Here is a 27,649-nt window from a genome sequence, read left to right on the forward strand (position 1 = left end):
TAAACCGTGGTGGAAATTCCCTTTTTAAGGACCAGGGGTTAAAATCCTCATCCATCCACACTTCTGCTGGCTCTGTCACTTAACGAGAGGCTCCATATTTCCAAGAAACAGAAGTGATAGTTGGTAATTGTTTGCAGGTGCACCTGAAAATGAATGCTCAGCAAAATGTCCAGGTATTTGAGTTACATGTAACCTGAGTTTTATAACAAAGAAAACAGTGAGTTTTCACTAAAAGGTATTTTATTAACAAATTTTACCTAAAAAATATTTTGCAAACATTCATTGAATATAGATAATGACTTATATAATTTAATATATGAATATGCTACAAAACAGTGTAAGCCTGTCCATGTTTCAGACAATTATTTAAATATTATTGGAACACAGTAGATGTGCCATTAAATATTGGACAACTAGCCTAATTATAACTACATTTAATCATGCTGCCCTAAATAAGATTTTGTAGTTTAAATCTCACAGTACTAACACCAATGACAGGGTAGGAATGATAGGATCTTTAATGTTTTCCAGTTTTCCACAGGTAGTTTTCCAGTGCCACTACCCCAAAGCTTCATGATCAGTTCTTGCTTATGTGTACAGAGTTTCTCTGCATTTGCTTCCCATGTCTGGATGGGTCTCCACTTGGTTCCTCTGACCTCTGTTAAATATACTAATACATGCATTGGCCCTAGGTGTAATTGAACCTATGAATTTGTGTGCATGGAGTATTGGGATGGAATTCCTATTTATGGTGTATGAATAAGTGAAAGTGAACAAATAAACATTTTTTCCAGATTCATTGGCAATCCCTCCTACATGTTAATATAACCAGAGCAAGTTCTAAACATAATTAAAGTTAAATAACATTTTATAAATAATTTTACATTAAAAAGTATTCATAAGAATTATCAGAGAACAGGGCACGGTGGTGTAATGGTTAGCACTGTCGCCTTGCACCTCCAAGGTCTGGTTCTCCCCGTACTTAGTGGGTTTCCTCCGGGTACTCCGGTTTCCTTCCACAGTCCAAAGATATGCAGGTTAGGCTAATTGGCTTTCCCAAATTGCCTGTAGTGTGTGAATGAGAGTGTGAGTGTATATATACGTGTGTGTCCTGTGATGAATTGGCACCCTGTCCAGAGTGTCCCCTGCCTCGTGCCCTAAGTTTCCTGGGATAGGCTCCAAGTCCCCGCAATCCTGAATACAGGATAAAGCCGTATAGAAAATGAGTGATAAGAGAACAGTACACTAAGTAAAATTCTTTGCATTAAAATAAATAAAAAACAGAATCCATTAAGGGCGGGGGGATGGGGGGTGGAGAAGGCGTAAGTTAAATTCTAAATTCCTTTTTCATCCCAATTTCCCTGATTATTAAGATGTTTTACTAAAAAACATACAAAATCCATCAATGCTCTATTAATAACAAAACATATGCCATTAATCCCCAAACTGATGCTGTCCACACAATGTGAGTACAGGATTTCCATCACCACTGTAATGACTAAATATTGACCACGTTTTGCATTCATAAACACACAGTGCCCTGTTCCCAAAATGCATGCTTTATGGCCATGAACACCATTGGCATGCTTGGTAAATAGTGCGTCCTGCATAATACTTTGGGATACTAGCGGTCCAGGGACTCTTGTGAATGAGATTGGGGGAGGGGGCATAAAAATGCTACAACAGTTTAAAAGGGTTGACTTCAAGGTTGGAGTCTCAGTATGTTAGGTTTGCAAGGGACCCAGAAACTGTAAAGATATCAAATATCTTATATGAAGGAATGTCCAAATTTACTGTATAGAAAAATGTTATGCTCTACAATTTTGCTAGACCAAATATTAACTGTGGAATGCAACAGTTTATTAAAACAGGTGAATTAACAGATTCAGTGCCCTTAGGGCTTACTCTACATCCTGAATCCACACCTGCAAAGCAATAGCAAGGTAATGGCAATGAGCCAGTGCTGTTTGTCTGGTGTAATTGCTAAATTGTTAGATGATTCCTGAATAGTTCATTACAGTGCTATTTGATTACTTATAGTTAACTTTCTTACACTATATTATATTATATTATATTATATTATATTATATTATATTATATTATATTATATCATATCATATCATATCATATCATATCATATCATATCAGATCAGATCAGATCAGATCAGATCAGATCATATCATATTTGTAAATGAATGAATGGATTACCTGCCACAATGGACTGAAAAGAGTACAAAACCCTCTCACAATTTTTGTCAATTATTATTATTATTATTAACCTACTAAATTGTAGGTGGATAAGGTGAATTGCGTTCTTCTATATATGTTAGGAGTTAATGAGTATGTGAATGTATGTGTGCATAGTGCTCTGATTCAATCAATTTCAGTTTTCTCATTTTCATTTCATTTAATTTACATCACTATACGTTTTTTGTCAAGTTCCCAATTGTCTCATAAGACCCCCTGTCCTGCTGTTTTTTAAGTTTTTCCTGCTCTTAGATTAGTTAATTCAGTTACCTTATAATTCTATAAATCTGCTTTACAACAGTGACAATTGTTAAAATAAAAATTTTAAAAATAAAATTGAATACAAATTTAATAGAATCTGGTGGCTTAGTAGCACCGTCGCCAGTGTGTGGGTCTGTGTGTGCCCTAATATGGATTGGCGTATTATATGCACACAGGATAAAGCAGTATACACAATGAGTGAGTGAACTGAATTGAATTAAATTGAATAAAATAAAGCATGCTGGCATCTTGGGAATTGCTAAAATGTGCAAATAGGGTCCTCTAAGACCAGGGTCTAGAACTTGTGAATTCCTGGAAATCAATTAATAAGACATTTTAAGAAAAATTGGTTAGACTCTTTAATAATTAATTATTTTGGAATTCCAGGGGGATTCCAAAAAAAAAAAAAAAAAAATCCAGACACTGACATTGGCTTTTAAGTGCTTCAGTTATAGGCATAATTGTCATAATTACCGGGAGCCCACCAGTGTCTTTGATGAAAGGGCTTACCTTTAGATTCAGTGTCTTTTTTGACCTTGATGACTTGAAAATATCCAAGTAACTCAGCCAAGATGTTAAGAAATATGGTCATCTATAAGCCAGGTTCGACCATGTGAGCAATTTGCAAACAACTTGCAGTATGCGAATATAAAAATCTAAGAACCACACATTGTTCAGGAATGTGGGACAAATTACATCACAGAGATTAATAAACATTCACCAGAAAGGATTAACCAAACTTCAATACTGCAACAAAAGGTTGCAGAAACTTAAGGCACCAGGTACCACATAATGTAGATCCAACCTTAAAGGACTCCTAAAATAGTTTACCGATAGCAAAGTGAAAGTATTGTAGTTACCATCACAAAGCACTAATCTAATTCCCATAGAAAATTAGTGGCCTGATCTGACAAAACACATCAGAGCAAAGAGGGTCACAAACCTGAATAAATTATCCCAATTCTGTCAGGGAATGAGCCAAAATTTTGGAAAAGTGTTAAGAGAATCTTGCAGAAGACTAGCCAAGTGTTTGATTCAAGTTCAGGCAATTAAAAGACTATGCCACCAGACACTACCAAAATATGTTAACCTTTGACCCACTAAAAATCTGACAAAGTGAAAGCAGAAAAAAAAATCTGTGACCTCTTATTGAACTCTTACTAAATTGAGTTGTGGGAAAGTGAGTTTGAATGTCTTAAGCTTAGGTGTATAGAAACGTTTGGCCACAACTGTAACTTGAAATGCTAAAACTGTGTGTACTCCAGCTGGTAAAAGACATTCCTTTTAAATCAATCATTAAGATTCATGAATTGCATAATGGACACAACTCTGATCTGTTATGTTAAATAAGTAAGTCCTATTTGACATTCTCATCTGTTAGGTGAAACTCCTTAATTTATTCCTCTAAAAAAAAAACCTAAGAGAATTTCGTTTAATTCTGTATTGCTTAAGTCATGATAAACTCTACACATTTGCTGCATTTGCATTTACAACACAAGTCCTTATTCTTTACAAAAATACTCACTCACTCACTCATTCATTCACTCACTTACTTTATCAAAAATAACTACCTGTTAGTAAGTTCTAATCTTAATCATGTCTACTCCATTAAAATGATTAAATATTTATATTTTTATTAATATTATAGCGCACTTAGCATCGCGTATGATATACCATATTTCCCCTAAAGTTTAAAGTAAAATTTTTTAATTTTTCCTTATAGAAAGAGGTTGTTTATCATTATTTAGTTTGACCCTTGAGTATCCAGTAACCTCTTTACCAGCTCACTCACACTGAAACACCATGCCTGCTTATCTCTAAGATGAGTAAAAGTCATTTAGCATGATTGATGAACTTCCTTCAGTGAAGAATGTGTCATGATTGAAAAGATGAATAAAGGCAAGTACAGTTAGCCCCATACAGGCAAATTCAATTCCATCACCGTCAGTCTATGACACCAAAATATTAAATGTATGTAACTATTTATGCAGTGAAATATATGAACAAATTGATTAATTAGTTAGAGTATTTTTAAAACATTTGTTTTATACACAAAACTATTAACACCATTTGCAAATGAAGTGAGCATGCAGCTTACTCTGCACCACTTTTCTTTGGGACAAACTCTGCAAATGGTGTTAACAGTTTTCTGCATAAAACAAACATTTTTGCACAAAACTATTAACACCATTTGCACAATTTGATTTATGCACAAAACTATTACCACCATTTGCAGGGTCTGTCACACAGAGAAAAGTGGTGGTGCAGATTTAAGCTGCATGCTAACAGAGTGGGCAAGCCCCTGCATGCTGCTTTTTAGCTTGCAGCAACTCCTCTCTCATCCAGAATGGATTGGTTTGAACCTGTTTCAATACTTTGGGAACAGAAGTTTCTCCTCTCACCTGTTCTGTTTGCCTGTGCTGTTGTATATATGAGTGTGTGTGTGTGTGTGTGTGTGTGTGTGTGTGTGTGTGAGCAAGTGTTTGTTATAAAAAAAGGGGAAAAAAAACAGAAAAGAAGATAGTAAGATGTCCAGTAATGCTAAAATACTACACAAAATGCCTATGCAGCATTTCTTATTCCAGTGTCTTTTAGGATGCACAAAAAAATCCACTCTGACTTCACTAAATGTATTTCATTTCATCAGCCAATGGTAAATGTGTACTCTAAATTAAAAATAACAATAACAACAAATTTTTTTCTAATATCAACCTTTTACTCATTAACAAAATAGATGAATAACTTAAAAACAATTGTAGATTATAAGCAGTAAAGAAAGGAATAAAGGGAAAATAAGATGTGTTAAATCAAAGCAATAAAAGATAGACAGAAAGCTCATGGCTTATCACCTCAGTAATATTTAACGAGCTGATGTGCAAAGTTGTGTAAAACTGACTGCATGTGCTTCATGTTATTCCCAGGTTATTTCAGCAAACTTGACTATCTATCTATCTATCTATCTATCTATCTATCTATGATTTAGTTTTTTTTTTTGTTTTATTTATAAAAAAAAAAATTTTTGTTCATGCATATATCTGTTGAAAAGACAATGGACTTACAACCACAGAAACTGCAGTTGACCTTAAACTTATATTTAAACCAGACTATCTGGCAATCTGACAAGCTGTAAGGACCTGTTCGTTTAAGCTCACAGGTTGGGGGTTTTCCCCTATGTCTCTTTAAACCCGACTGGCCGGTTCTGTTTCCTCATAGACAGGGACAGAAATCCCAACCTTTATCTGAATAAGATATACAGTATGTAACCACAAACGACCCTTCCAGCTCGAATTGCCAAACATGCTTAAAAGTTCAATATGTAAAAAATAAACCAACAAACAAACAAATAAATAAGTATGATGGCCTTAGGCTTTAAAAAAAATCTTGAAACAGTGCATTTTTTATTCTTATCATTATTTTACATTGGTTTTAATATAACAAGGCCTCATTCCTGCGATTAATATCTGATAAAACTTTTCTTGGAAAGAATAACAGCACTGAAAATAACTGCCTGTTGTTGTAATGACTGACAGCTTGGAGACACTTTAAAAAATATTTTGACCACTCCTCCATGTAGAAACTTTAGTTTCATCAACTTTTGTTCATGTAGACTGTTCACAAACCCTAGGGTTCAATAATGTTCAAAATATAGGCCTATCCAGGCAAACAAAAATGTTACAATAACAGAATTTTTTTTTTTTTTTTTTTTAGCTTTTTGGAAAGTATTGGAAGTGGAAGCACAATTCTTTTGTTTTTGCTACAATGTATTTTTGTTGTCCAGGCGTGCCCTTTGACTGATTGCTTAAACAACAAAAAAATCATAAATGTGCACTCTTCGTTTGAACCAAGACATTTTGTCTTATTGAGATAGGACGAAAAAACAATCAGCAGCACAAGGATTCGGAATAGACAATACCATAAGTTGGAATGTACTGGGAAAGAAAGTTACCCCTGAGATACTTAATAAACAGACATTGAACAAGTCAGTCATGGAAAACCACAGTTGTTGATGACAAACTTTGAGAATGAGCATTGAATAAAACCCCCAAAAGAACAGTCAGTGACATTGCTAAGAACCTCCAGAGTGCAGGGGTGAAAGTGTCACAATCCTCTATTCAAAGAAGACTTTAAGAACATAAATGTAGAGGCCATAAAAGAAGATGTAAATCACTCATTACAGAAAGAAAAGAAAGATCAGGTGAGCCCACTAAACTTGCAGAGCCAAGAATAAGCTTTACCAAAGTGTGGACAAAAAACAGATCTGCTCATGATCCAAAACATACAAGCTCATTGGTGAGCCACATTGGAGGTAGTGCTATGACATGGGGTTGCATGTCTGCTTTCGTAACAGGCTCAGAACTCTTTATTAGAGATATTACTCATTATAAAAGCAGCAGAATGAATTCAGAAATATGCAGAAAAATTTTTTTCAACTGACCTATATAAAAATTAATCTAATTTAGAGAAGTTTGGATGATGCAGTAAGACAATATGACAATAAGACAATGCGGTGACCGCAAGCAAAGGACATGCAACTCAATATTAATAGAAATTGTTAAATATGTGTTGTTTCGTTGAATATCCTTCAAGAGTTTCACTTAGAATTGTATAGTCTGCTCAAAGTAGTTTAACACAACTAGATGTAAATATCGAAAAATTAAATATAAAGTCTAATTTATTCTGTCATACATTTCCAGGTGCTTTCATTGTATAGCAAAAACAAAATGACTGACCTTGCTGTTTCAAAATTTTTAAAAGGGAATATTTGTGCACTTATACAGTAGGTATAAAATTACCTTTATGTTTTTTTTTCCACCCAGAAATTCTAATTACTTGACAAATAGGTTTAATTCAAGTGATGTATGTTAAATCATGAATGTTAAAAAATATATAAATATTTACTTGTTAAATACATGTTATTTTATTATTGGGTTGAATGTTACCTTAGATTGGAATAAAATTAGATGTAATTCATTATTGTGCAAGAAATACATTACATAAGACCTACCTGTCCTTGTGCATCTAACTCGAAGAATTGCAAACTAAAGACTTTCACTTTTTGCAGTAAGATGTCTGGACTGCACTCTGCACATATTTTTCTGACAATTATCTATGTGAAAGTGCACCATACCATCGCTATCATGCCAAACTTTAATTACTATACATTTTAAACTGCATTTAAGGAAAGATTTTACCTAGAGGCTTTTAATGACAAACTGAGATCCACATTCCTCTTATCTGCTAAGTATTACTGACGTGAAAAACACAAGTCTTTTGTGGTATTTAATGGTTAAACCTAAAGGTTTTTTGTTCACCACAGCTAATCCAAAAGATCTGGTTACATTAGAAGAGGTGTTAAGGTTTTGTATGTAACTGACACTCGTGGCCAAAGGCATGTATATTTAACAATTGTGAAGACTTGGGATTGAGTGCAACACTCAAAGATGTAATGCACAGAGGATCAAATACATGATCTCTTAAGTCATAACCAAATTCTCAAATTTCCAGCCAAACACCCCTCCCATCTTTCGGGTCAAAGCCATAAGAATGATGCATCACAATATAACTCACTAATAATTTGTGTTGTTCGAAAAATATTTATCTTGTTCAGTGAACTTATGAATTTTGAACTTCAAATAATTTATTTGCCTGTGGCTTTCACATGGCATGTAGGTGATCTTAATGCAAAAACAATTCCAGTTTATTCCAATTCCAGTTTATCTGAGGCAACCAGTTTTCCAGATATTAAGATAATTAGTTATTACATTTTATAGTTATTATATTTGCACTATTTGTTTAAACTTGTTTTTTTTTTCAATTCACAAAAATTGGACTCTAATTCTTAAGAATTTCTCACAGTGCTTCAAATCCTTGCCTCATTCCACATGTTAGTGTTCCAGATCCCGGATGCCTCCAGCGCTACCTTTCTTGGCAGACAAATTAACATTCCTTTAATTCAGACTCAGACTTGCCTGGATCCTGTTGGCTACATGTTGTGTAGATCTTGGTCTTGGCAGTATCATGCATGAGAAATATTTTTCTTATCCACACCAAGCTGAACCAAAAGCAGGAGTTTCAACACGTTATTGGCATGGCATTACCTATTGCAATTACTCATATTTCATTAAAAAAGTACAAAGAAGGGCAGAGGCTAGAGAAGAAACTGGGGGGTTATGGTTAATTTCCAAAAATCCTTCCAGCCATCTAGATTTAATTACCAAAGTCAACAATTCTACAAAAGGATGTCAACCCGGTTATTAAAAGTAAAATTGTCTTAAAGAAATTCCCCCAAATGTAATGAAGATTTTAACATCAAGGTGTGATCTGATAGATGTTATATGAAAAAAATCAGCAAAACTTAGTCGTTTATTTGTGAGAGTTTTAGCATCATAAAAGTAGATTAATAAGTTTCAGCCTAATTAGAAGAGCCTTGTTGCCATTGTTGTTAACCATAGACTTTGAACATGAAGTAATCCAATTGCAGTTAAAAAGTTATCATTCCTCTTAGCTAAAGGTTAGAAAGCAAAGTTAGTCGCCCCATTGCACTAGCTATATATCGCGGTAGACTTTTGTAAGCTGTATGGCTTCTTTATCATGTCACTGTTATCCTTTAATGAACATAAGACTTTTTCCAATGCAAGAGGACAGCAAATGAATAGTTTGGTTTGTCTTCACAGGACATGGTTATTGAACTGATATAAAGGGACATGCCAAGATACTGAAGCATATTAATCAGATGCTACTGAACAGTTACTGGTATGCAGACCTGGCATTTGTCTAGTGTTAAAACATTCATTCATTATACAATTTTACATTTAAAAGTTATATCTTTGTTTGAGTTAGGTTTTTAATCATATTATTGTAAAAGAAATTAAATTTCAAAGACTCAATAGCTATTTATTTATTGCCTTTAATTGTGCTTTACTATAAGTTGCCTACAATGAAAGCTGGGTTAAGGTGACAGCTGAAGAGCAGGTGTAGGGCTGACGACTATGGCCATAAAAATGTTGTGGGAACACAAGATAAAGCTGGCACCCTTAGATAATAGACAATGGCTATGTCAAGATAATAAGATAAAAGTCTCTGCAGAAAATATTTTGTTTCCCCCAAACACTAGACAGGGATGGTTTCACTGGAATCCTTAATGCCTAAGAAAATACGTCTTCATACAGTGTCTGGAAGTATGGGATATATTTGTGGGCAAATAAATGAATGATAAAGCTTTCTATATACAATAAGGCACATTTATGAACAACTATAAAGACATGATTAATATATGTATATGAATAAAATAATGAATATATGAGTTACATTAGTAAGGCATAAGGTGGAAAGACTCCATACTTCATATGTGATTTTTCAGTGCGTATAACAGCAGATAATAAAAGTGGATTGGGGCATTCTAAATGTCTGGTGTAAACAGTGATGGACTGCAGGTATAGGGCTCTTTCTGATCTTCCTCCTCTTCTTCCAGAAGTTTCTCCAAAGCTAGGGTGCCCTCTGAGGATGGAGCAGGTTCCTGCTGCTGATGTACTGGTTCAGGCACAGGCACAGGCATGGGTAGGAGCTGGGGGGCCACATTCTGTGGGCAGGGGGACAAGGGTGGGGCCCATGGAATGTATGCCAGTGAGCCATCTTGGACATCTATCTGGGGCAGGCCTGAGCTCGAGGAGCTTATGGTCTGGATCAGATATTGGAAAAAAGATGAAGAAGGTAGAGGTGAGGACTAAGTTAACACTTGCCAAGCATTTCAAGTGGATGGTCCATTGTTGGGTTATAGCTTACCCCGAGGTTGGTAAAAAGAGGGGCGTGGGCAAGAGTGAGAACAGAGGACGGGCCCACCACTGCATAGCTGGGACACACAGGCTGAACGTACATATCACTTGTAGCGGAGGGGAGGGTGGAGAGGGTCTGCTCATGTTGGAAATAGTCAGTAGGAGCCCAGTGCCCCAGGGGCTGAAATGCAGCTGTGCTGCTGGGCTGAGCAACCCAACCAGGACACAGCGCACCAACATCTATAGCTGATTCATTCAGAGCACTTCTGCTGCTTCCTGGGAAACCAGAAGACCCTTCAGACAATAAATATAGTGTGAGAAATACGTTACCTTGTGGCAGAGAAAACTATAATTTTATAATATAACTTACCAACATGTGTATATGATGGCAAAGTATTGTTGGGAATCACCACCTGTTAAAGATTGTATTAAAAGAATAAGTTGTATAGAGTATAAGTGACTTTAGTATGTATAATAAAATGATCTAGTCTCTATAAAAAAATTATATACAAAGTAGAAGTAACAAGTGATGGGTTGTGTTTAAACACCATCTATTGTCAAACAGGATGGACTAATTGGAAATAACTGAGGAAAAGGTTAAGAAGATACAAGTAAACATGAAGTGCAGAAGAGGGTGGGAGTAACTCGGCATAGAACAGGAATGAGAAACACTCTTTTTGTACGAATCTGATACGCTTGTGTATATTTATGTTTTCACGAGTTGTCAGGTATTATTATGAAGTTGGCAAGGAAGCTCCTTGGCAAGGTTGCATGCTGATTTGCATAGGCCTATTGCCCTGTGGCACTGTGGGGGAATGGTTTAACTGTCATGGAAAAACACCTGGATTATATAAGGACAAAATCCCCCTGGAGTTTGGCTGCTTTACAGTCACCTTTGCTCAACAAATGAAGCTAATGTCTGGCTTATTCTCAGCAGGGCATGTCTTAGATTGGACAAAAATGAACCTTTGTTCATTTTACCCCTCTAAACTTCCTGGACTGTAAATGAAATCTGACACTAAAAAAAAAAACATCTATGTGATAATCTCAACAGGATATAATCTCTATGTTACCTGGCACATGACATTTTTCATTTTTCTTTATCTCGTTTTTTGCCTTATTAGTGACAGCCCATCTGATAATATAAATTGTGTCTGTGTGTGTGTGTGTGTGTGTGTGTGTGATAGTTTTCTTACTGCTGTTGGGGGCAATGTTTTAACTGTATTTCCTCTCTTTCTGCGTAGCAGCTCTTTCACAGGGTCTTTAACTCTCACACCCTGGTATGGTTTAGATGACGCCTGCTCTGACAGTGCTATGAACAAACACACAACAAACAATTGTGTTAGAAACTAAGGATCACATTTTTTTAAATATCCTATGCAGGAGCTGAGACCTGGCAGGATTTTTTTCAGTGTTTATAGAAGAGTGTCTGCTTAGGGATTTATGAAATCTATGAGACAATGTTGATGCACAAGATTTTTTTTAATCTACAGTATTCACAGCTTAAAACATTATCATGCACAATCACGACATATGCTTATAATCAGCATTTGATCAAAATGGTATTCAAAATGGTATTCTCAAGAAGTGATTTAACCTGCAATCACTTCATGAGTCATTGTTTGTGGAACACTATATCCTGTGGTAATAAAACCTGGACTTTCCCACCCTTAGAAAGAATCTTGATTGGTCAACATTTGCTTTCTTAAACAATCTTTTTTATTTGATCAAACAAAAGAATAAATTTTTTATTGGTGTACTGATAAAGGAAACATTTCATCTATATATGGATGCAGAGTTTTTGCACATATACACATCCATGCAAACCAAATCTACTAAAGGAACCCAGAAAAATTTACTTGGTCAGTGTGGCTCGTATTCTTTGAGTGAACTTTGTACTTTGCGCCCTCCTTTGTAAAACACCACAGTTAATACTGAAAACAATATGCCTTATAACTCAGTCACTCAGAATTTCTTTTTGAATTGTTTTTGTGCTTACATTATACAGTTTCTGCAAAAAGAAACTGACCTCAAATGACCTCAGTGCTGATTTGGCTATAGGCAAAGGCAGGATTCCCTTCAAATAAAGTGCAAATGCATTCTGCCATAACATTAAAACTCAAAACATTGAGCCCAGTATCCTGTGCCATTTGCCACAAGGGCAACGCTAGCCCTTCAGGGCATGACTCCACAAGAGACATTGGGACGTTAGCCGTGGATCCTTTGGGTGCTGTGGGTTGCAGGGTGGGGCCTCTGTGGATCTGACTTGTTTGTCCGGCGCATTCCATGGATGCTCAGTCGGATTGGGATCTGGGTTGTTTGGAGGCCGCAGATCGGCTGCCTTAGGCCTTTTGTCTGCTGGTCCCTATGCATGATAGCCTGTGGTGTTCTGATACATTTCTGTCATTGCCAGCATTAACTTTTTTGTAAGTTGTGCTGCATAAATAAGCCTTGGGTGCCCATGCTCCAGTCACTAGTTTATTGGTAAATAATTGCTAGTCATGTGTTACGTGATGTTAATGGTATGGCTAATCAGTGTATCTTATCTGTAAATTTAGCATATATAAACATTTAGGCAAATAACTGTGATTTTATAACACATACGTACACTGGAACCCCAACCAACTGAATGCCTACAAACCTTACATGCATACATTACTTAAACTTATAAATGGCTCATGTGTGAGCCTTAAATTTATCACAAAGATAGCTGACACATTTAAGGGAATCTTGAGGAGGAAATCCACCAGTTTTATTTGCTTCAAATATTCTCACAAAGCATGTAAAGCACCTAATTAAAGAAAAGTCCAGAGAAATACAATACATATTCTATTCTATTAGCTAATATGACTATTACAAATAATATAAGCACCACAACCATATGCATAAAATATTTAATTCTATTAAGGCTCATTTCCAGTTTTTGTGATACATATGTATTTTTGTAATGATGTTACCTAACCATTAACATCTGGTTAGCTGTGAAAAGTATATTAACTTGTGATTATAATGATGTTGATATAATACACAGATGAAGGGGCATGCACCAAATGTCTTATTTTCTCTATTTTCAATTTATGAAATTGTGTTTGCCTTAAATTAAAATAATCAGACAGATATGTGAATTAACAGTTGCACTTTATAACCCTTATACAAGCTAGGAGTCTAGAAGGACTCAAAAAGAGGAAGCTTTGCAGCTGTGCACTCTTCTTTTTTTGGCAGGAGTGTGGTAATTGTGATGTTTTGCATATCAAGATTAAGCCACCAACCCCCAATATGAGGACAAGCCTCTATTATTATTATTATTATTATTATTATTATTATTATTATTATCATTATTATTACTCCCTTTGAGTTTAAAGTTTCCCAAATGATAAGGAATGTACAACAATAAAGTTGAAGAACATAATGTTTTTAAAACATTAAAATGCAGATTCATATTACTCTTCAAGTTGAGTGACTTCCACCTCTCTATTCCACCAATTTATTCTCTGAATATAATAATCTTCTAAATTAATCTCATTAAAAACAATTCCATAATAACGTTCAACATAAAAGTAAATCCTATAAAAGATGAACTTGCTAATATCCACCATCATCTGTCTTTGCTATTACCTGCAAAAACAGCATCTCATGCATGAAGCTGACATTCAACAGCACCAAAAATAAAATATTAATATTCATTTTTAAACAGTAGACAGAATCTGCTTTGATCGATCTTTTCCTCTGGCACGTGTCACTATAAATCTTCACAATAACTGTGAGGATGCGAAATACTTCATCATAAACCCTGAAAATGTTACCATTATTAAGTGCATTCCATATTGGCGCCAATTTCCCACAAAATAATATAAGATTATTCAGTAGTTCTACATAACACAAACATGGCAGACACAGGTTAAAATGAATCAAATACATAAATACTGTTATATTTCATGACACTTTGCAAAGTTTGCATGGATTTGTGTCTTAAGTAAATTATCTCATAAATCAATTTAATTACATGTATTTAATGCACAATGACATATGTGTAGAGTCTTTTTGGAAACATACTTTATGTATACTGGAAAAACGTATTCAAAAATATTTACTTACATTTTCCCATGTGCATATTCTGATACGCGTTAATTTAATATAGTCTTAATCATTTAGATGAGCACTAACACACAAATTCGCCTCACAAGTGTATACTGATCGCCTGAGTGGGTTGCTTTATAAAAGCAACAGCAATGCAGTTTCATGTGATGTCACTAGAATGCAGATCACGAGTTTCCCATTTAATTTAAATGTTACTGCTTGGCTTAGAAGAGGGTTAGAAATGTAACATGCTGATTTAATATTCTAAACACTAAAACAATCATATAACTATGTTTTTATACAAAATTACATTTAGGACAAGATGCAATTCATATTTAGGACAACTGCAGCTCACAGTCACTTTGATTACATCATACAGTATCTTATATATTGAAGATTTTTAGGCAACTTTTCTAAGCAATGAAAACTACCTGGATATACAGTATGATATATTACATTTATGATGGTAAATGGAATATATCTGGAAGTCTTTTTTTTCTTAAAGGAGTTGAAGTTGTTCAAATCTGTTGCCTAAATGACGTTTGTGAGAGTTTCGAACCCAGCTGAAACTTCTCTGCAAGTCAATTTATCAGTGTTGAAAAGGAAGCACCTGCTTAGATTTTGAGGTTCACTGACCATCCAAGCTCTTAAATGCACAACACATCCTTTCTCAGCTCTATCTTACTATAGTTCAGCAGCAAACAATCAACAATCTTCATATGAACAAAATAAAAAATGAAGCGCTTTAGCAATGCAATGATCCAGTAACAGTTGCAGCAGACAATTTAACACATTTTTTCCATTAAACTCAGCTTTTACAGAAGTATTATATAGAGAATATGACAGCAATGAGCATGTCAATAGAGTAATAACTAGTCTGACAAATCATTTGACTATTTGTACACTGATGAAATACAAAATGTAGAAAAAAAATTCAACACTTACTGTAGGTGACCAGAATGTAAAACTACACAATCCCCTACCACTGAAATGAAATGCATCACAGCACTAAACAGTTGATTCATTTGAAAATTGTCTAATGCAAACTACAGTGGTGGCCCAATGCAAAGAAGCAATTTCCATATGCTTTGGTGAATATGAAACACAGCAATATATTACATGATGTAGAACTGAAAAAAATGTGAAATATGAAATAATAATGTGCTTTAAGTATAGAAGGATTTAAAGGAACAGACACTTTTTTCTTTTTTACTGTTGTTCTTTGGTGAATTATCAGTTCACAGACACCTTGTGTCTGCATAGGTCAAACACCTATAGTTAATCCTTAGCCTCCTGATATCCTGAATATCCTCTTTGGATATTGCATGTAATTTTAAAATAATTTCGTCCACAATGATTGATGACTCTCCATAAAAAGAACGAGGCACAGACAAGTGTTACCTGTACTGCGGGCTAGTAGAAGTTTAAAGACACTTGCTTGCAAGCCCAATTGTTGTAACATCATCAAATGTTGTATCAGGCCACCAATCAGCAGGGGGGAGAGGGAAACTAAAGTGTCTTATCTGCTGAGATCTTTACCCGAAGCACTGCACAAGAAGAGGAGGGGACAGGCCTGAGAGGTCTCCATAACAAGCACTCACATGTAAGTGACTCACAGTTTAGGAACATTGAACACATTGTTATATATTTTTAAAAACCTATGGCCTTAGTGGGAAAGGATTGACCGTTTTAAAAGGCTGTAGGTGTAGCTTTAGGTCAGTACAAAGACACTAATAGGCATTTAAAATTAATGTGAAGAAATGATTTATTTTTCTATATTATAAAAAATATGAATATTCGTATGATAGACGGAACATAGACTATCACACGACTCTGTACAGAATGTTACAGACTGCTACCTAGTGAATTTTAAGTAACAGGCAGTTGAAAGACAGAATACGGTCATTCAGTATACAGTCTCAACCAGCAAGCATCTCAGTTTTCCATGTACAGTGTTGAACTGTCTTTGGAGTAATATGCAGGCAGCATAGCAAAATGTCACATATCTTAAATATCTCAAAAACTATACAAAAGTCCTGACGCCAGCCGATTAATTTTTCCCCCTCTTTTTCTGAGCCTTTGTGTGTTGCATGTGCTTTGTATGTGTAACTACAGCATCCATCAGGCACGGTGATTCAGATCCTGTAGTTACCTGTACAGATTTTGATTTTGATTCCTGATTGTTTCGCCTGAGTCTTGTTTTGCCCTGTATTTACATTCTGGTTTTGCTTGTCACATTGTCTTGCTTTTGTTATTGTAGTGCTGTGTTTTCTGCCCTCATAGTGCTTTATGTTGAATATATTTGACACAGAGATGGAGATTAAAAATGAGCATAAAAAAACAATTCTTGCTCCTACTGTATGGGCTGCTACTAGCACACGTTAGCTCCTATTTTGACTACTGTCAATATTAGTCAAATCTGTTGTCAGCTATTTCGAATCATGCGGTCAAAAGACCAGTGACAATTTGTGATTACGCCTACATGTCGGCCAAGTAACATAGGTTGCAGGAAGTTTATCTGCCGCTTGTCTTTATTTGTCACCCATGTTATATTCCATAGATAGCAGCTCTTTAGGACAAAAATATTTGGCCAAACCTGCAATGACATTGCATACAAATACATATGCTTTAGTTGGTCGCCCTTTTGCAGCTATTACAGCTTTCACACTTCTTTGAAGGCTGTTCACAAGATTTTGGAGTGTTTCTGTGGAAATTCACGCCCATTCATCCTGTACGAGAAGGCCTGACTCGCATTCTCTGTTCCAGTTCACCCCAAACAGGCTCGATGGAATCTGTGCAGGCCAGTCAAGTGTCCACACAGAACTTATCAAACCATGTCTTTATAGTCCTTGCTTTGTGCACTGGGGCACTGTGATGTTGGAATAGTAGTAGGGCCTTCCACAAACCTTTGCCACAAAGTTGGAAGCACAGCATTGTACAAGATGTTCTGGTATGCTGAAGCATTAAGATTGCCCTTCACTGATAAGGGATAAGAGGCCTGATAAGGGAAAGGGTAAGGAGCCTGATTTCAACACCTGAATTCAATAATTAACAGGTTTGGCCAAATACTTTTGTCCATATAATGTATCGACTCTCAGAGAGCGAGTGAGCAAGTGACGTCATATGAGCGGCATTTGGGGAAAAAAAGTGATGTGAACAGAATCTTTCATACTGTGCAGTTCTGTTTCATTCATTCATAAAATAGGACGTGTTAAGCAAAGCCTCCAGACCCTTATAATCAAATAAAAAGTCACACAATTTGCTTCGAAGAAAGGCAAGGAAATCATGAATCCATTTCTTCTTGTGAAAAAAGATGGACAATCAGATCAGAGGTAAAGCTCCTGTTGAGACTGCTGCTGAAGGCTGACGACTTTGCCTTCCGCACATCTCTGCATATATACTGTATCAATACGTATAATCCGTATATGAAAGCACTTATTTTTAGTCATGAAGTTAAATGTCTACAAATTGCAGCCAAATATTTTCTTTTTTGTCAGCATTTAGAACTTACTTTCCACATGATTTAACGATTGTTTGATTTTTTAGACAATGTTTAATCTGACAAAGAACACTTGCAATCTCGCTTCACACAGTTAACATTCCCAAAGTGACAGTAATCATCAGTACTGTAATTGATCTGACATAATCACATAACTTTTTTAATTGACTCGTTAAGCAAGAAGAGACATTAGATAATTGAACAATGGTTTAATTAATTAACGAGGCACCACTGATTACAGTCACGCCCTCAGCTACAATAGGTAGATTATCTGCGTATCTGAATTGCAATTGACTTGTTTACTATCAATTTGTGGAATGTATTCTTCGATTTAAATTTATTTTGGCTATTATTTTTATATTTGTAGCCGTGAGTGCTGATTGTCCATATGCGATACACAGTGACATGGCAAACGTTCATATAAAACTGGGAATGAAAGTAAAAGTGGAGAGTTTTTTTAAATAATAGTTTTTAATATGTAGCCCGTCACTAGGCAAAAAAAAAAAAAAATCGGGCTTTAGTCTGTGCCTGTCAGTTGTTTATGGTCTCAATATGTAGACAATCTGCAGACAATCGACCATCAGTTGTTAATTATCTTTCATTGTCTGCGGCTTGTTTGGCTGTCAATAGTGAATATCTCTATTGACAGTCTTCTTCCCGACTGAATGACGGCTGTTTAGGATTGTGTGTGTCGAGTGTGTCGCTCAGCGATTGTCATCTGCTTGTTGCGTTTATGTCGCCAATGTACGAATGGGAATAATTTTTCTCTGTTGTCGGCGGAAAATGATACCGACAACACACACACACACACACACACACACACTTACAAACATTCGGCAAGGCTCGGCTACTGTCTGCTATTTTGTTGCAAGTAAAAACGGGTCGGATAATTGATGCAGTGAGCCTGCTACCCTACAATTGAACGAAATCTATATCAAAAGTTTATTATTTATGAAGATTACAATACAGCAGTATCTACAAGTAGATTACACAATGCAAAGGAGGTTTGGTGTGAAGTCATTGTTCTAATTTGCTTTGTGCACAAGGGCACTGTCATACTAGAGCAGGTTTGGGCCCCTTAGTTCCAGTGAAGGGAAATCATAATGCTACAGCATACAGAATATTTCAAACAATTGTGTGGTTACGACTTTGTGTCAACAATTTAGGGAAAACTCACATTTGGGAGCAGGTGTTAACAAACATTTGATCATACAGTGCATATTTACAGTATACAATATATTGTTTTAAAAACATTTGAATACTTCAGAGAAAATAAGCTAATAATAATTCAGGCTAATAATAATTCAGGATTTCAGGTTTTACACTGTTCATTATAAAAAAATATATATCTGCAATTCAAGATATATTGGACATATTAGTACATGTCCTTGTCACTAGGGCGGCACCCATACACATTTTCACATTGAACAAACAAGCATTGGGACTTCCCATGTCAACATGCAGCCAGCACTGTTGCAAGCAGTGGCAAGTTTCCTTCCATGAAACTTTCCTCTGATGTGCGACCATATGCTAAGAAGAACCTATATGAAATTTAAGAATGAATAGCCTGCATATTGCTCTTATATCAGTCTATTTTATATACACTTTTTACATAAATAAAATGTATTTTATTTTTTCCCACATGTCTAAGAACATTTGTCTAACTATATTTTTAATTAACATTGTAAATGCATGGTTTTTGTTCAACAAAACTGTAACTTGTATGCATTGCCACATCTCTGAGCACTAGAGCAGGCCCTGGCCTGCTCAGCAAACAAACCTCCCAAATAATTGCTCTCACACTGTAAGCTCAATATCAGTCAGCTAACCAAGTGATATAAAGGCTATTGCAGGCCTTTACTCTCTCACTTGATGAAAACTAATATTTAGTTTGCTAGGGCTTTGAAGAAATCTTTTGACTACAGGTAATCCAGTTAAAAGTAGTCTGCAAAATAGCCCAGAGCAGGGATGTACACCTGACAAAATAATATGACCTCCACAGTGAGTACAAAGTGAAACAAATAGTTCCTTAAATGAAAGTGTAAATCAGCTAAATATCTCCATGCAAAAACCAGCATTATTCATTTGTTACAATGATAATAGAAGTCCTATAACATCTACAATACTAATAATCGTGGACATGTTTTATTTATTAATAATAATAATAATAATAATAATAATAATAATAATAAAACTGTATTTTAAAGGTTTCCCATGAAGTGTCTCATGCTGAAGTGGTTGCCCCCTACTGGCAACTGGTGTTAGGGACTACTCTCTAACCTCGTTATACCGTCATTTGGCCAAAGTAACACATTTCTTTATCTTTTACAACCAGGATGAGATAATTATCATGCATATTCTGTCCATAGTGAAACGTGATGACTGTAGTTATGTTCATTTACTGGCTGCTGCACAAGTGATTTATTTGCCCATTTATTTCTATCAATAGTGTTGAGTCACATGTTCTAAAGAAAATGAATGAATGTGTCAAAGGTGTGGCATTCCCATATTATGGATGACTGCAAATGAATGCTAACCCGAGTGATTTCAGTATATACCTCAGCAGAGCATTTTGGCCCCTTCTTTCAAAGTAAGCCACACCTTAAACTGGTACCTAAACTAATAAGATTGCTAAAGTTGCAATTTACATTGTTAAAACTACAGTTTGTACTGGGGACATTGAAAAAGTTTACACTACTTTAAACTGTATGGAGCATCTATAAACTTATTATGTATACGCTATTTTTTTTAAATGTCTCTGATAATTCTATCACCTGATTTAATGAGTTAGTTTAATGAACTGCTTGAACATTCTAGCCTCGTACAGTGTTCTCAAGGATAATTTTTTGACCTAAAGTAAAACAGACTTCCTCTTTCTGCAGCTCAGCAACGGTTGGCACCATGCCAGGGATTTTTTAAAAGCTTATCTAGGTTAAACAACAGCTTTGAACTAAAGCATTTACCCATTTCAATGTACTCTGTCATAACACAACGCTCAGACCAGGTTTCTTCCATGGAACTGTTTAACATACCTATTTTGCCTTCCTTGCAGTAATTGAGCCTTCCATAGCTAGCAGGCACTAAAAATATTTGGGATGTAAGCGTGTTTGTGTTGTGCTTCTGCTAAACTTTTTAGTTTATGTGATATCACTGATAAAAAAAAGATAAACTCAGGTGTCCCAGAAACATTTGTACCAAATCTTAGTAGTCAGGCATGCTTTTGTTTATACAATTTTATAACCTAAATGTTAGAAAAAGGCTAACACTTTTTTACACAATATTGATATATAGCAAAAGTAGTTCTGCCAGTGTAACATTAGCTCCAAAACCATTGAAATTCATTATACCACAACAGGAATTCTACTACAGGTATGAAGTTCAACAACAAACTGTGATTTTTCCACATTGAATTAAACACTTAACACTTTTGAATAAAGCTGAAAGTGTGTAAACTGTGTTTTATGTCATAGTTATATATGTCAAATATACATACAACCTTTTTTACATCTATAATTTATCAAGGCCTTTTATTTACAGTATGTAATTGCTTTTGAGAATATGTAGTCCTGTCATGCTTTCTAGTAATTTCTTAATTCTTAATAACTTAACTAAAACTGCTTAATTTTCAGGGAAAAAAATAAATATAAAACTTACACAAAATCAAGGTTTAATTTATTCATTTATTTATAACTAATATTTGATTAAATGTCCCTAAAGTACCTATAGTTTTGCCATTAGCTGATGCTTTTGGTAGCCATTAACACATTTCTGGTTGGATATTTAACTACTCTTCTTGGAAGATTTGGGAATGTTTATTTAAATATTTTGGTTTCCTGGCACAGACTTAACTTTTAATAATGGTACATGCCAGAATGAAAAGGCATGAAAAGGCATCACTATGCTAACATACAGTGTTCTTGGTGTTGACATACCTCTGTTTAAAATCAAGGTGATTCAAGAGTCTGTTGGGGCCATAGGCAAAAATTTGCAGGGGGCCTCTCTAACTAGCATTTATCACCAATATCATATTAATAATTAATATGTGTGTCAGTCCTTCGGGGCCCCCCTACTGGCCTGGGGCCCCAAAAAGTTACCCACCTTCCTTGTTGACTACCTTGCCTTTTTTAGTGTGTGTTAGGGGGTTAGGTTTGCAGGGGCTTCTTTCTTGGACGATAGCCTTTTAGTCTATAAACTTGCCAGACTGTAGATACCAATAGCTTCCAGTTCATGGCAGGCCTGTGCCTTTGTAGGTCCTGGGTTGTTCCTTACCATGCAAAGCAAGTTTCTCTCTGCTGAGGGTTACAGTTTGGGTCTTCTTCCAGACCTTGGCAAATGGCTGCAAATATATTGTAGTTATGTACAACTGTTTGAATTGATCATGGATTCTGCAGTAGTTTGGAAATCGCTCCATGAGACACATACACGTGTACACGTGTACATTTTGATTTAAGTTGAGTGTCACCTCCTATTGTGAAAATATTGAAAATATTGAAGTGTTGTGAATAAGATTTGTAATAAGAATGAACTGCAATTAAATGTATCACAGGCTTTGTTACTATGGCTTAAGGAATTTGTTACTAAGAAATCTGGTGATATGCAATAGCAATATGTAAGGATTTTTAGAACACTTAACACATATCTTGGATATTTGCAAAACATTTTACAAAAAAACATGTAGTGTATGTAAAATATGCCATGTGTAACAAACAAAATAATAGTACTTAACAATTAAAAGGATGCACTGTTTGTAAGGTCTTGTAATGTCATCATGTGCTCTGACATATGACCTGACAACCCTCACTTCTGCCTGTGTATACATGTCTTGTTTTAGCAGGCAAACCTGCATGCTCTTTTGGGTTTTAAATCTGCCAAGTCATTTAATCAGTCAGGAATGCTCCATGCTGTTAGGGCAATAGACTTCCATTGCTGGCATACATTATTAATAAAAGGTTTCTAGAAACTTCTGAAAAAATTAAATTCTGTTGTAGTTATTTAAGCATATTTTTAAACTTGTGAATGATAGTAAATAATTGAAGCCAACACTGATTTTCTTTCAAATGAGGTTTTCTAAGTAAGTAGCTAAATAACTTGGTTTGCATGCATTTTTAAATGAGTGACATCAGTGTATCCCAGTATCTTGTCATGGTTCAGGAACATTTGGTGCAAATGTCGCTGTTGGCAACATCGACCTAAAATAAACCTATTTTATTTATGTAGTACCCAAAAAGGTAGGCACTAGAAATAACAATGGTCAATATGGTCTACATATCATTAAATCATCAAAGTAATGGTCTGCATGCAAGTGAACAGCATCACAGTCCTTTTCTCACAGAATAAAACTCTAACTGATTAAGTCATATTTAGAGGAAGTTAGGAAGAGCATACACATGACTATGTAGGTAAAAGGTAGGAAGAGGTGTAGAAAAGAATTTTACAATAACAAGTTGTTCAGGTCATGACCCTTTTTCTAGAGATTGCCTCTTGAATTATGAACTACAAGGTAAAACTGCCTTTTAGATTTATGAACCCTTTGAAGGATCAGGTCAAACGTTCGTAAATGTCAACTGTTTTCACCCTTGACCCTGCTTTCCAGAGCTCATTCTTGTTTCAGGTTTGCATGCATTCATTCATGCAAAAATACAGAACTTTGCAAAACTTATAATTTCCTCAGAACCTGTATTACATATTTATGAAAGCTGTTCATGTTGTACAGATCTTTTATCAGTGCAACACCACAGCACGTTATAACGATATAAGCTGTAACCCATGTTTCAGCTGCAAGAATGGGCATGTCTCACCCATAACCATGGATCCCAGGCCTCTTAAAAGTACATGAATGTTCACAAAACAGGTTTTGTTTGTTTTCACAATAGAAAGTTATAAATAATGTAACATAACAAAAATCGAATAATTTAAAAGTAAGGGATAATCATAAACCTGCAGCGATAAAGGGTGTGTCCCCACCCTGAGAATTGCTTTATAAAAAAATACTTTCACTTTTTTTTACCACTAGTGTACTCACCAACAGCACTGCTCATACAACCTTTCCAACCGTTCCTAACTAAGCCTTAAATTTTGGGGAAATTTGGACATGATGTAAGTTTGAACAAAGGTAAATTGAAAGAAAGTAACAGAGAAATAAATTGTAACTTGAGTGTACGTTTTTTTGTTTCCTTTGTTTCCTTCACAGTTTAGCTTTCTGCTATGGATTTTCACACATTTAGAAATTAATCTTAACTGTCAGTTTACATCTGTGGTTTAGGTTACTCCTGAAACAGTAGACTCCAAAATGTTTTCCTGTGTTTAAACACACGGCTTAGTATCTGTTAAAATGTAGTCCAGTGCAGATTACTTTAGAGCAAAATGGTATTTAACTCTTTAATTAATAGGAACAAAAATAGTTATATTACATACAGTCAAAACAACTGTAATCATTTCTGCACGTTCTAAACTAGAGCATGTAGTATGTTACTGCCATCTAGTGTTTCAGTGCTAGAACTCTACCTGTATTTTACACTTATTTCGCTAATCTTTAATTATAGGGGTCGAGAATTGCTATTCACTAGTTTTCAAATTTAGATCATCTTTGAAAAAAGTATCAGACTTTTGAAATCTGCAATCAGTTCTATTTGTATAAAGTATATATTTAACTCCTGTCCTCTTGTGGGTGTTGTCATACGACAGGCTCCCACCACAGGCCTGGCAGGTTGGGGCAGAAAAATATTTGTGCGGGTATGACACTCTCCAGGACTAAGATGAATGGTTAGATCGCCTAAATATGACTTATTTTAAGTAAACCGGGGCCAGGGGTAGCTCAGTGGTTAAGGCATTGGACTACGGTTCAGAAGATCCCAGGTTCAAACCCCACAACCACCAAGTTGCCACTGTTGGGCCCTTGAGCAAGGCCCTTAACCCTCAATTGCTCAGATGTGTAATGAGATTAAAAAAAAAAAAAAAATGTAAGTCGCTCTGGATAAGAGCGTCTGCCAAATGCCTAAATGTAAATGTAAATCATAATTTGCACCCAAAAGGCAAACCTCCGGTTAAAAAAAAAAAAAAAGATGCCGAAACGTGCATTTCCTCAAATGCCCACTGGGGGCTGACTTGCTTCTGGAGACAGCCCCCAGTTTTTTAAATGCTCATGTCAACAGAAATACATATTTACAGCGTGGTACAATAAATAAATAAATAAATAAAAAGGTTCTGGTCTCAATAGATAGATTTCTCACTCATAAGTACTATATGAGAAAATTATTACAGAAATGTAAATGACAGCTAGCCCGCAGATTAAAAATATATAAAAGGAAAGGTTTTATTTTGAAATAGTGTATGATGAATAGTAATTTTACTGCACTACAGTAACTAATAAATCACTTTTGCTTTTATCATACAATGAAGAATTTATAGACCTAATCATAAACACACAATAATAATAATGAAGTTTTATTAAATGTTATGATTCAAAACTAAATCTTGTCTAGGGGAATACTCATATGTTATAATATAATATAATTTAGGTTATGCCAGCAAAGACACAGCCTGCAATCAATTCACAAAATTAATAATCAAAATTCAATTGCGTGGATAATTAAGTAAGATATCATTAGGAAATAACATGAAAGCACCAAATTCCTGGGTATCCACCTGGAGAAGGACCTCAGCTGGTCCCTCAACACCAGCTCCCTGCAAAAGAAAGCCCAACAGCGTAAGAAGTCTAAGAAGACTGAGGAAGGCCCAGCTTCCACCACCGATCCTGACCACCTTCTATAGAGGAACTATCAAGAGCATCCTGAGTGGCTGCATCACTGTCTGGTTTGGGAGTTGTGCCATGTCGGACCGCAAGACCCTACAGCAGATAGTGAGAACAGCAGAGCAGATCATCGGGGTCTCTCTCCCCTCTGTTGAGGACATCTACACCACACGCTGCATCCGCAAAGCCACCAGCAATGTGGCTGATCGGACACACCCCTCTCACACACACTTCACACTCCCACCATCTGGAAAAAGGTACCGAAGCATTCGGGCACACACATCCAGACTGTGCAACAACTTTTTTCCTTAAGCCATCCGTCTTCTCAACAAAAAAGGCTTTCTTTTGCAGGGAGCTGGTGTGTGTAGATGTGAGCCTATGAATATAAATGTAATGGTGTTCCAACAGGCTTTTTCAGGCCTCTGCCTTTTCATTATATAACTCTAGGTACAATTATTCATAAACATGGTATTAGCTTCCTATACTTACTGTATTCTTGGTATGGTTCCCTGGCTTTGTTGATGATACACAGCTAGGCACAGCACACTCACCTCAAAGCCAAATCACAAACACCATCTTAGCAGCTTGGATGTGTGGAATGTTTAAGGGATATTTTACACTGGCTATTGAGTTACATCATCCTTCCTAATTCTAACAAGGTATAAGTACTTCAGCTTGGACTGGAGACAGCTAAAATTAAATATTTAGATTATGTAGTAACTCTGGATAGACTTTCGCATAGATCATAAAGGAAACTTTTCAGATTACTAATTCCAGTCTCTCATTTGAAGCTTGGGTGCCTAGTATTAATAGTAGTATCATTGCTTTGAGATTATATTAAAAGCTTAGCTTTCTATAAAATGTCATTAAAATGAGGCAATAAAATATTTACAAATGTGTCTATATTATTCATCACTCTTGGTGGAATTCAATATTTTAATGAATCAAAAGATCAAACATCTCACTGTAATATCAAGCTGTTCTTTCATTTTAAACTGTTTTTAGATGACTCCACAGCCTGCATGAAAATATCCTTTGAAACCCCGACACAGCACCCAGCACTTATACACTCTGTGAACACATGGATCTCTTAGACCCTCTGATAGAATTAAATATAGTGTGTTTTAATGGGGTGAAAAAAATAACGCTCAGCAAGCAATGGGTTTTGGCAGGTGGAAAAAAAATTGCAGAGTAAGCTCTTTAATTGTTCTACCTGGCTGCACAAATTTTCCATATAAAAATTAAAAGACCAGTTAAAGGAGAGGTATCTTAAAACCAACTGCTAGTCACTAAAATGGTAATGAACATGGTTCACATCAGAAACATCTAACTGCTAGTCAGAATTGTCTAAAACTGCAGACCCAGTTAGTTAAAAACTTTGTAATTAGTCATTTTTGTAAATAAACCAACTTATTTATATTACTTTCTTAAATGTGTTGATTAAAGGACTAGATAGCTGGCAGTCACATGTCTTTTTAGCTAAGCGCTTAGCTGTTTTTTTGTTTATGAAATGGTAGTATTTTGATGCTCATACATACTGTATAAAGAAAGGATAAAAAATAAACAAGGGGTTATTACCAATATAACTTCATACATAGTGAGTATTAGTGTGAACAACCTCAGATGAATAACATATAACTTTTTTCCCTGTGTCATTGGTTATTATTTCATTGGGTTTTTTTCTCCTGCCATAGCATTTCAGTTAGATTAAGGTATAGACTTATTATTAATTAGGCCATTCCAAAACCTTCATTATTTTCTTTTACAGACATTTTAATGCGCTTTTGATCATTGCCCTGTTGCATAAGCAAATTTTACCCAAGCTTAGCTATCATATAGATGGCTTACATTTGCCTCTTTAACTCCAGAAGTCTTGATGTTTGTTTAGATGCAATTTTGTAAGCTACAGTCATGCTTCCATGCTCTTTTAGGCAGAAATAGCCTACTTCTAATTCTTTCAAACAAACCATACTTGTTCTGCCTTCTTATAATTGTCTTGTCATGGACTTTAACCTTTAACATCCTCAGTGAGTCCTGTAGCAC

The 27,649-nt window shown here is 35.5% G+C and overlaps 1 protein-coding gene across 2 annotated transcripts; it reads right to left on the reverse strand.

Moving 5' to 3' along the window:
- Positions 1-9,391: 9,391 nt before the first annotated feature.
- On the reverse strand, positions 9,392-14,529 carry LOC128532702 (POU domain class 2-associating factor 1). 2 transcript variants are annotated; one of them, XM_053506794.1, is made up of 5 exons: positions 14,376-14,529; positions 11,477-11,592; positions 10,651-10,693; positions 10,291-10,556; positions 9,392-10,186 (listed from the first exon to the last, which is right to left on the reverse strand). In XM_053506794.1, exons 1-5 carry the CDS (start codon positions 14,389-14,391, stop codon positions 9,908-9,910), a joined length of 720 nt encoding a protein of 239 aa, XP_053362769.1. In that variant the 5' UTR covers positions 14,392-14,529; the 3' UTR covers positions 9,392-9,907. The 2 variants fall into 2 exon arrangements, with proteins under 2 accessions (XP_053362769.1, XP_053362768.1); XM_053506793.1 differs by having other exon boundaries at positions 10,291-10,574.
- Between the last annotated feature and the right edge of the window lie 13,120 nt (positions 14,530-27,649).

The sequence above is a fragment of the Clarias gariepinus genome, chromosome 11 (genome assembly GCF_024256425.1).
Source record: "Clarias gariepinus isolate MV-2021 ecotype Netherlands chromosome 11, CGAR_prim_01v2, whole genome shotgun sequence".
Taxonomy (NCBI): Eukaryota; Metazoa; Chordata; class Actinopteri; order Siluriformes; family Clariidae; genus Clarias; species Clarias gariepinus.